This window comes from Glandiceps talaboti, chromosome 6 (genome assembly GCF_964340395.1).
Source record: "Glandiceps talaboti chromosome 6, keGlaTala1.1, whole genome shotgun sequence".
Classification (NCBI taxonomy): Eukaryota; Metazoa; Hemichordata; class Enteropneusta; family Spengelidae; genus Glandiceps; species Glandiceps talaboti.
In genome coordinates this window covers 13,401,969-13,413,250 of record NC_135554.1, presented here as the reverse complement: position 1 = coordinate 13,413,250, position 11,282 = coordinate 13,401,969, and the positions used below count along the sequence as shown (strand labels likewise).

The window sequence follows — 11,282 nt, the reverse complement described above, 5'->3', positions numbered from 1 at the left end:
CCATTGGTCTTCGCCTTGCAAGAGACACAAGTGGTGTGATACACAGTACCCTTGTCAACAAAATAATCTTAGCAGGAAAAAGTGGCCAGTCTTTTTACATCGATGGTAAAAATGTCAATGGTGTCCCCACCTACCTGGATGGTACAGTGATTGAATATAAACATTTCGCATCTGGACAACCAGACGCGTCAGATCAATGCTTCTATCTATGGTGAGTTGGAAATCTGCATAGTAACATTGTTATATGTTTTACAATAAGTAATGTTTTTTTGGACGCGAAGCTTTATATAACAAAATACTTGTTCATGACATAGTACACATTGTAACATAGTCTAATCTGACAGTTAATGTTGTTTGGTCTAATACTAATTTTCTACTTGCCTATTTACACGTATTTCTGTTCTGTTCTGTTCTGTTCTAAAGGAGTGCTGTTAACTATAACTGGGATGATCATTATTGCAGTGACAAGCGTGGTTACATATGTGAAGATGGTATGTAAAGACTTTTATGTAACGTATGGGTGTCTGTACTAATGTATATCATATCAGACGAATCTAAAGAAGCATGGTTGTTTACAGAGAAAAAGTTTGTCATTTATGCATAACCATTCGTCAAGTAGAAATGCAGCCAGAGAAATGATACTTTGGCTGGGGTGAGAATTTACGGCAGGGGGGATCCTGGGGAGAAATAATTCCGTCAAAAAAATTTCACCCCCCCCCCCCTCATGAATCCAATGTTCGTAGTTCCCCCCCCCCCCTTCCCGGCTAGATATATTTTAATGTGTGATTATAAAGTAACCCCCCTTCAACTTCAGAGATGTACAGTATAGTACACTACATTAAACTAACAGTAGGAATCAAATTCTGCGTCCATACATAATAATGAAAAATATCTTTACAAATATATGTGGGCTTTTTTTATAATGTTCTCACATTGGGCTGTACTTTGAGATACTTAGCATCGTTTTATCTTTCAATCTTGATTCTGGGCAGAAACAGCATCCCCATGCGAGCTAGCTGGGAGGTATTTGAGGGGGTGTACACCTCCCCTTCCCACATTTAGAACATTTTAAAATGAAATAAGGACATTTAGGAGGCCATTGATTTAGAACAAATTTGATATTACATTTCAATACTTTGAAAGAACCTCATTTAAATTACATGTCACAAATTTCTGATACCAGTGTCACAATGTGTGATACATTACATAATTAGTATCCTAGTCACAAGTTGTTTCTCAATTCAGCTTTGTTGCTATTGAAACTAAACTACGGCAATACTCTCATCTCTTCTCGTAGCTTTTATCTAAATATAATATAATAAAATTTATAATATAATATAATATAATATAATATAATATAATATAATATAATATAATATAATATAATATTATATTATATTATATAATATTTGACATAATATGATATGATATAATATACAATACAGTACAATACAATACAACACAATACAATACAATACTAAATACACACACACACACACACACATACATACATACATACATACATACATACATACATACATACATACATACATACATAACATACATACATGTACATAACATAAATATCTCAATATGCACGTGAGGTATGTATAATAGTTTACAATGACTTGCAAATGTTTACTTGTCATTATTTGTTTCAATTTGTGTTAATGCAATAGCTTCTGCTCCAAGTGTTGCCAAATACTGGAGAGAGGACCTCCGCTGTGGGCCCAACTATCCCCTGTCCGATGGTAGTCCAGCACAGTGTGATCCTGATGCACTTTACCCATGCTGTTCACCCTATGATTGGTGTGGTAATACAGCGGCACACTGTGATTGCGATGGTTGCATTGATTATAGAGGTATGATTTATTAAATGCATAAATGGAGTCGATGATAACTTTGAAACAATATGTACAGCAAGATTTAGATAGAGTTACGAATTTAGTTGCTAAATAAACAATGATTTTGTAGAAATCCCAGTGTGTAACAGACATACAAGTTTTGGGAGTGCTTTTAAAAGTGTTGAGGGTTGATTTTGTAGAATATCAAATTTCTGCTCCTTCCATCTATCACCAGTGTCCTAAAAGGGTTTGTCATTGGCAACAACATTTGCCCCATGGAGATTTGTACATTTCACATCACTTGGGGTAATTCATCATTATGTACTTCAATTTATGCACATTTTCTCTGTTTAATGTAATAGTTCCCCCCAAGAAATGGAGAGATGACCTCCGCTGTGGGCCCAACTACCCCCTGTCCGATGGTAGTCCAGCACAGTGTGATCCTGATGCACTTTACCCATGCTGTTCACCCTATGATTGGTGTGGTAATACAGCGGCACACTGTGATTGCGATGGTTGCATTGATTATAGAGGTATGATTTATTAAATGTACGTTATATTATATCAAATAATAAATTGGGAACATCACAACAACATTGGGGTAGGTACCAAAGTATTACAATATAGTCTATCATTCAACAAATTTACCAGATCCAGACCTTTTTCAGACCGTGTGGACCAAAAACAACACTTTGGCTGTTGTTGCTTTCATATATCAAAAGAAGGCATTGTACGCTTTCCTCCACTTGCAAGTTTATGCACAGGCAAAGTGAAGAGACATATCAATATAAAGATTACCTTTTTCGTCCTTCCTGTGAGGAAGCGTTCACTTTTCGTCCTAAAGTTTGTTATTGCCTACCTTCCCTTACATTGATTGAGTGCTCACCAAGTCTTGCATTTCTCAACCATTTCAGTACCGGTACAAACTGTGCCACCAGAACCAGCTGTAACATATTTGGGTAAGTATGTAGTTGCCATGGTAACGTTCGGTACGTCAATTGACTTTTGATCTTGAAAGTATGGCATAATACAAAACCAGGACTCTGTGCTTGATAAAGCGAGCAAAACGTTTGTACTCAGCTGGAAAATAGATGTAATCCCTAATTGAACGTTCTAGTAATTCACAAAATATTTTTGAATGTACTCATCTCTAACGAAACCTTTGAAAGAACACAGAAATAGATATCATATCTTTTCATAATTTGTGAAGTTTTGAACATTTTGTCAATCGATGAGATACAACTTCTTAGTCCAGTCTTATATGTTCCTGTTGAGATCTATGTCTTATTGCTTCAAAAATGACATGATGGCATACTTTTTTCTAAATTAAAAAAAAAGACGAGGAAAAGGATATTTATATATATTTTTACCAAGTGTATTGTTGTTAACTTATTAAAGATAAACATTAAAGTTCCAGTCATATTTCAAGACCTTTCTATGTACTTATATGGTGTGATGTATAAAAAAAATAATAGTACTGTAAAGAAATTATAAGTGATCTGAATCTGTAACAATCATGGGCATTCATTTAACAAACACGAAATAGGTTGGCCGCAACTGGTCACGGACCGATCTAGTTACTCTTTTACAAGTCATATTTTGCTCATCATTTCAGCTACAACTTCAGTTCCAACGTACCCTCGTGAGTATGACTAGCTTTATTTTCGTATTAGAATTTATATATGTTTAATGGTGATTACAATCTACAGGTTAACTGTGATTGATGGAGTGTGTTAGCTATCGAGGTGATAAAGCCTCCTTTTATATTAGATATCAGGGAATCAGGCGAAAGAAATTGAGAGATCAAACGCAGCTAGAGAGAATGTGTGAAAGAAGAAGAAAAAAGTGGAGAAAGTAGGAGAGGAGAAACGAGAAATTGCAAAGTACAAAATACAGACAAAATATTGTAAGGAAAACAATAAACTACATTTTTGAACGTAAAAATAAAGGGAAAAATAGGATAAAAACCATCTTCACAACTATCAATTCCTTTTTCACTTTTTAATCACTTACCTTACACCCCTTTTGTGTGGGATCATCAACTTTCCCCTTCATTTGTGACGTTCTTGATAAATTGTGAGCATGGCGTGGCAGGTCTCATATATATGTCAACAGCTGGTCGAAACACACACACATACACACACACACAGATATATATATATATATATATATATATATATATATATATATATATATATATATATATATATATATATATATATATATATATATATATATGGATATTTATATTGGTATACATATATATATATATATATATATATATATATATATATATATATATATATATATATATATATATATATATATATATATCGGGTAATTGAATGACATGCTATCATTTCTTACAGCGTGTGTCTTTCCATATGATTTGAAGAGCGTAGCACAAGGCAAAGCCGTCAGTCAGAGTTCCACAAACACGAAGAAGAAGGGTGAAGCCGAAAAGGCAGTGGATGGAAACAAGAACAGTGACATGAAGAGTGGACAGTCTTGTATTCAGACTCAGAGAGAACAAGATCCATGGTGGGTTGTAGACTTAGGTCAAAGTTATGATGTCTATGAAATCATCATTACCAATAGACAGGACTGCTGTGGTAAGTCGACACTTCAAAATCGTTTAATATCTCCTAATATTTCAATTGTATTATGTGACCAGCATCGAAATAAGTGAAACTTAATACATATCTTCAGTCCATGCACAGGGGCTTGGAATTGGCCATATTTGATTACAGATAGCTTTTTTTGTTTGGTTTAATTTCTTTCTTTACAAAAATATTTTTTATTATTATTATTTTCTTTTGCTCTTTTGTATATTTCCTACAAGGTGTCATGTAATAAATTAAGTAATAATTTGATAATCTGGTGTAGTTCTGTCATAAATCAATGTCAACTTGTTCTTTCGTTGGTTTCAATAAACCAGTAAACCTCAACCGGTGACCCATCCTCGTCCCCACTCACCATGTAATAAGTTTTTTTTCATGGTGAGTTGGGACAAAGAATGATCAACGGTTGAGGGCGCGCAGGAGAACCAGCTCATAAATAATTAATAACGTAGTCATAGTAAAGCTGGTTTATTTAAACCAATAAAAGAACAAGCTAAAACTGATTTAGAAAACAACACAACACAATTTGTAGGGAAAAGATATTTTTAAAGAGGAAAAAGGGTACACAATGAACAAAAAAAAATGTTTTTTGTTAAAAAAAAATAAAAAATAAACAAATATAAACAAAAAACAACTATTTGTAATCAAATGTGACCAATTCCAAGCCCCTGTGATCCATTCTTCTTTTACGATACCCGTGGCATTCATGTAATTTAAAGAAACAAGTATGGCCTCACTGATCTTTGTCTATGTTCTTTTTCCTATTCTAGTTTCTCGTCTGAAGTTTACCGAAGTTCGAGTTGGTGACAGTTCAAACTTCCGTAACAACGCTAAGTGCGGGTTGTCGTTAATTGGTTCCATGGTTAGACCGGAAACAATACACGTTCGCTGCGGTTGCACAACACCACTGAGAGGCAGATACGTTAGCGTTGCAGCTGTTGACAGGGAGACGATTTTGAACTTCTGTGAAATCGAAGTTATGGTACCAGTCTAATAATGACACACGATTGTAATAAATGCATGCCCAGACGGATTACATCATTCTCAACTTTCCAGACATTAGCATACTCTATATATTTAAGATATATGTAGTAGATGTAAGTTTAGCCCAGAATGTTTGCTTAAATGCTTACATGTAAGGTCTTCATTATAATCCATCATCAAGACACACACAGTGTACATTGGGTATATATAATTATAAAGCATGCTGATGTAAAATCAAGGTGAAGGTACCTTGAAGTAATAGGATGTAGAATATATAATTATTATGCAAATACTATAGGCCTAGTTGGGGAAAGGGTAATTATTAATTATTATTGTCTTTATTGGAGAGTCTAATCTTTGGAATAAAGTATCAGCAACAAACGGAGTTAATGCTCGTCATTTATTCGCCTGATTTGTGAATTTTATAAGCAAGCGAGGAATGTTTAAACTGTTGCGTTTACCTTGTCTGTCTGTATGTATGTATGTGTGTATGTATGTATGTATGTATGTATGTATGTATGTATGTGTGTGTTTGTGTATGTATGTATGTATGTATGTATGTATGTATGTATGTATGTATGTATGTAATGTTATTTTATGTAGGAACAAAAATCCTCAAAATTACCCTTACGGAAGGCATTCAGTTTAAATCTGTTGATGATGGTATTGTGTTCATTAACATACAAAAGTTAAGCTCCTCCAGTCAACATACATTATAGTAAAAGGGTGACCATCACAAATTTGTTTGTGGTATGAAGAAGAAGAATAACAACAAGAACGAGAAAGGGGGTGGGGTAGGGTGGTGAAGGATGATGATGATGAGGAGGAGGAGGTTGAGAAGAAAAGCTTACGTGGTTTACTTGGTCATGTCATCATTAACTCGTCATTTTCCATTTTTAACATACTATGCATATGTTCAGTACCCGTCTGAGCCAGCACACTGCACTCCCAATTTCTCTTCACACATTTTTCCTCAACACCCGTAACCAGTTAGACTAACTTATAAGATGCAAGCCATGTCCATATAATGAATGTATATATCTTCGTAGTGAATACAGAAGTAGTTCGGTACGGACAAGACATGAATCTACTGATTAAACCTGCCCTTGAGTTGTCTTTTTCAAGTTTAACCTAAGGCTGCGTTTACACGGTGTTTTCATTAGAAAGCTCTAATATCTGACAGAACTGTAATATTCAACCCAACCCCCACGCCCATTGGACGAAAGGGTCGCACCTAATAAATAAATAAATAAACAATGTGTATGTGCTGTTGAAATATGCAAAAGTCCATGAAATGATACAATGTTGACACTTTAACAGATCTTTGATATCCTTACCCATCGGGAAAGAGACAATGGGTGGGGTTAAAGTGCATCAAGTGATGAATACTAAACTTATTCGAATAGATGCTATCCATCGATGCCTACACAGGGAGCAGCAAGCGTGTAATTGATTGATCGATCGAACTATTGATTGATTGGTTGGTTAGTTGAGTATTCGGTTGAATGATTGATCGATTGAAAAATTAATTTTGTGGTGATACAGAACTTTCTTTCCTTCTTTCCCCAGCAACTTTTCTCTCCACCAGCTGTATATAATTCTCTCTTTATTGACTAAATGAAGACATATTGTCCTCTCTTCTCCTTTTATCTAATTTAAAACATCCCTAATCTTATAGTTACCAGGGGGATCAGTTACCGCGACAATTGCTTTATCTCCTATGTTCTTGGCGATTATCACACCAAACAAACACTCGGTGATGTGCAAACTAGTACAGCAATTATGGAAACTGCGCAGAACTACCTGACAACTAATAAGAAAGATGGGAGAAAGAGAAGAAAAATGACGAAATATGTAAATCATCAAGGATTGATATTAAAATTAATTTTATTTAATTAAAAAGATTATTTATAAAGATTATTAAAGCCATTTCTATATTTTTTTTCTTTACAAAACTATTCACGTGTTTTGTATAATATGTTGTGTTGGTATAACTATATAGTATCGTTCACATTCTAAGTTTGCACACGTTGTGTCGAACTTCAATGATTTCACCCTATTATTGTCCATCTTTACTTCCACATATCGAAATGCAATCGGAGTCTCTCGGATAACATCGGATCTTATCGTATCATTACCATCGTCAATAACGCGAATGGAACATTCCACTTCTCGTGCTATGTACGTTTCATAGATGAAATTGAAGTGTTTTAGTTTCATCTGTGTTACTGGTGAACGGGCAAAAAATACCACGTCGTGTAATTTTTTGGGATCAACTTTCCGAAGGAAAACATCTTTGACTTCGAATTTGAATTCTGTGCTGTACGATTTTTCTTCGTCGGTTTCTGGGAAGTATTTGGAATGGGTTTTCCGTTGCTCTAAGCAGCAAGATACGGGTGAATTTGTCCAATCAGTGCTTTCCTCAAAAATGACGTCATTGCATAATGGCTTGATGTCGTCCGGGTATGGTGTCCTACAAGATAAAGAATTTAGTTATGAAAGTGTACAAAACACAGGTATCGGTTTCTAAGATAAAGGCAAAAGAAACAAAAAGTTATTTGTCTGAGAATACTCTCTCTCTCTCTCTCTCTCTCTCTCTCTCTCTCTCTCTCTCTCTCTCTCTCTCTCTCTCTCTCTCTCTCTCTCTCTCTCTCACTCTCACTCTCAATCAATACATGCTGCATTTATAGCGAACGAATCTGACAAAGTCGCATTTTGTTATTGGATTGATCAGCAGATAAGAGAAAGATCACATGAAAATGTCAACTGATTAATTCATTGAATAAATTCGATTCAGGAAAATCATACTTCTGATCATGAGGAAATGTATTTCATATCAGTCTATCTTCTATCGATACTAGTATTAAAATTTACCCTGTGAAAGGTTATTTGAAATGTAACCAAAACATTAACTAGTGAACTAACTAAACACTGAGCGTGTATATGTATTACCAGAACTTTTTCCATGGGTTTTGGTTTGGTACATAATCTGCCGGCAGTTGTTTTTGTCTTTTTTCCAGTCTCAGCAGAGAGCTACTATTTAGCGAACGCTTGTCTAGAAATATTTGCATCGGCAGGAAAGTCTCTCCGTCATCAGTTAGAACGGGTACTGGTGTATACTGTACGGCGTTGGAGCAAATATCCATCACAACACTTTTCGCTAACTTTGGCCAGATGTCTGGATGGTTTAAATCCCATTGAGCTATTTTTGTTATCATGTTGGTCTCCATTGTAACACTGTACAAACGTTGAGAAAGGGTCTTCGAATATTATGGAGGTAGCATGTGTTGATTTTTTCTCATTTGTTGTGTTCTGTGGTCACCATGTTACCATGAGTTTTACTAAAACATTTTCGAATCTGAATAATATCGTACACGCGCGCGCGCGTACACGCTACCATGTCGTCAGTCGCAGACGCTTAACAAACCGTAATGTTGCCATGTCGTGATATCAACAGCGCCACCAATTTTGAAATGTACTCCTCCCCCCCCCCCGGTCATCGTTCGTTCGTAGTCGTGTTTTTGAAAGATCGCAGCCCCCCGAATCGGATCGGAATTAGACTAAAAGACCCAATTAAAAGGATTCATATACAGCAATGATTGCTGCATTCACTACGATTAATATATGTTTATCAACAGATATGAGTTCAAAAAATATTGAGACATTGCATTGACTCGTAGGCACACTTTATTCTCTAGCGTACCATCCCTTGGTAAGGCGTACAGGTATAAATTTAGATCACACGCTACAATTTTTTTTAAGGATTCAAAAGTGTACATTTCAGCCACAAATTAACTCGGGGTGAAAGGTGTTCATCCTGCCAGAAAATATAAACAGAGTCGAAAGCCTCGGATATATTTGAAAATGGGCAACGGTTACCTGGAAATTGGGCAATTTTTGAAAAATCTCGGAAAAATTTGCAATTTGGAAACTACACGTTGTCCACAATCTTGGGTCAAAGATCATAATGTATTCAATAAGATGTGCGAAAAATGAGTCCAAATAATCATAGGAGCCATGTATAACGAGTAACACTGAAGTAAAGCACTTTCTATGTGCTGCACTGTTTATAGCATTCATATCCAGTGTGAAGGTATACCGTTTCAACTTGATTGGTTTATTTACAAACCTAGCATGTGGCCTTTCTAGCAAATGAAATAGTATACTTTTACACTTGATATGGATGCTATAAACGATTGTGCTACATACAGAAAGCACTTTACTTTGGTATTATGGGTTGTATTAGCCAATGAAACTGCACACTTTTACATTTCATATGGATGCTATAAATGATTGTGATACAGAAAACGCTTTACTTTGGTATTACAGGTTGTATATACACTTACTATTCCGAGTTTAATCTCCATTCCACCCCCACCCCCCCAGCAGCAAGCAGCCTGTCATGATCAGTAATAAAAATTCATCGAACTATAGCTGATTGGATGTTGTCAACTACGTATTTTTGAACTATTCTTGAACCAAATAACATATATAAAACTAAAAGCTAACATTTCGGAAGACTTTTTATCCAAACATATTAATATTAGATCATTAGCCTGTTGAAAAAGTACAAAAAATGTGTTTTTTAAGTGTTGTCACTATGGAGCCTTTGCCCTGATCTCTGCGTTTAAATGATAGCATTAATTATATACATAAACATACAGGACTTTGGTATATTTATGCAAAGTGGTTAATTATGCTTGTCCCACTGTTCTCACGACCTAGAATACATACCAATCCAACAAAAGTCTGGCCATAGTAATTATAGACATACACTGATATATCATGACAGGAACTAGCTCCTAGCCAAGCAAGTGGACTTGTTATCAAAGAGTACCAATATTTACAAATGTGATAATGGGCTCTTACATAACACAAGTAAACAGCTGTACGATCATTTCTAAGGAGTAAATCAAATGAGGCAAAGCTATTCTCTGTGTTATATCAGTTGTTATCAATTTTATTAGGTTATTATAAGTAACGCTGCAGCGCTGCAAACAGATTAAGAGATGCAAACAAAGTTTATGACACCCGAGTTTGCCAGGCAAACCCTCGGGATTGTAGCACTTGGACGGCTAATGGCTTGAGACTGTCATGTGAATGTAGACTGTAGATTCTAGCTTTTAATCATGGAGACGATAGTATTGATAGTATTTGTAAACATTCCCTTGTGCAAGGACACCTGATGTGCACATGTCATGTGACCAAGCAACAAGTCATATAGAATGAGCAGGAAATCGGTACAAGAGAACAGATCAAACCAAACCAATGTGTCAATGAGATCTATAACATTATATCTGGGCAGATTTGAAACTGCCTACTGACTTTTTGGATGGATAAAGGTAAATTATTTCAGTCTGGAATTGTCTTTATGGCAGTTTTTCTTGGCAATGACTAGGATGATGGAAGAATAATCCTCTTTCTCCCATCTTGTACTTAGTTGTGTGCACAAATACCCCCTAGCTAGGAAAAAAGAGGAACATCAACTGGACACACTTAAAAGAACTTAAGAGAAATGAGGAAGGCTGGACATTGACAACAGACAGATTTGACTGCATGGTATTTTGGTAAATGTTTTATTGATACACCTTAAAACACCCTCACATCTTCAGACAAAGTTAAATAAATAATAAAATTCAAAAACTGCAATGTCTTCAGAAATAGGAGTGATATCATTAACGATGAACTCTCATGTGATGTTGTTAACGATGAACTCTCATGTGATGTTGTTTAGTGACTTCTGTCAAGTGCTTCCAGGTATTTTCCTTGGATGATCTTAGGAACCAATTTGTGTCTGTGAACAGAAAATTAATTTGAAAAAAAAAATGTTAAT

General features: G+C 35.4%; 2 protein-coding genes across 2 annotated transcripts in view; one reads left to right on the top strand and one right to left on the bottom strand.

Moving 5' to 3' along the window:
* LOC144436307 (uncharacterized) overlaps positions 1–5,822 on the top strand; it is a 15,186-nt gene extending 9,364 nt beyond the window's left edge. Inside the window, exons 8-15 of the mRNA XM_078125060.1 lie at positions 1–211; positions 424–491; positions 1,680–1,862; positions 2,207–2,377; positions 2,759–2,803; positions 3,460–3,486; positions 4,214–4,456; positions 5,236–5,822. The exon at positions 1–211 is cut by the window's left edge and continues 84 nt beyond it. Coding sequence (XP_077981186.1) covers positions 1–211; positions 424–491; positions 1,680–1,862; positions 2,207–2,377; positions 2,759–2,803; positions 3,460–3,486; positions 4,214–4,456; positions 5,236–5,459 — 1,172 coding nt within the window. The 3' untranslated portion in view covers positions 5,460–5,822. The remainder of the gene's footprint in view (positions 212–423; positions 492–1,679; positions 1,863–2,206; positions 2,378–2,758; positions 2,804–3,459; positions 3,487–4,213; positions 4,457–5,235) is intronic.
* Positions 5,823–11,106: 5,284 nt separating this feature from the next.
* The window catches only part of LOC144436360 (solute carrier family 4 member 11-like), a 66,456-nt gene continuing 66,280 nt past the window's right edge, over positions 11,107–11,282 (bottom strand). Inside the window, exon 18 of the mRNA XM_078125144.1 lies at positions 11,107–11,243. Coding sequence (XP_077981270.1) covers positions 11,180–11,243 — 64 coding nt within the window. The 3' untranslated portion in view covers positions 11,107–11,179. The remainder of the gene's footprint in view (positions 11,244–11,282) is intronic.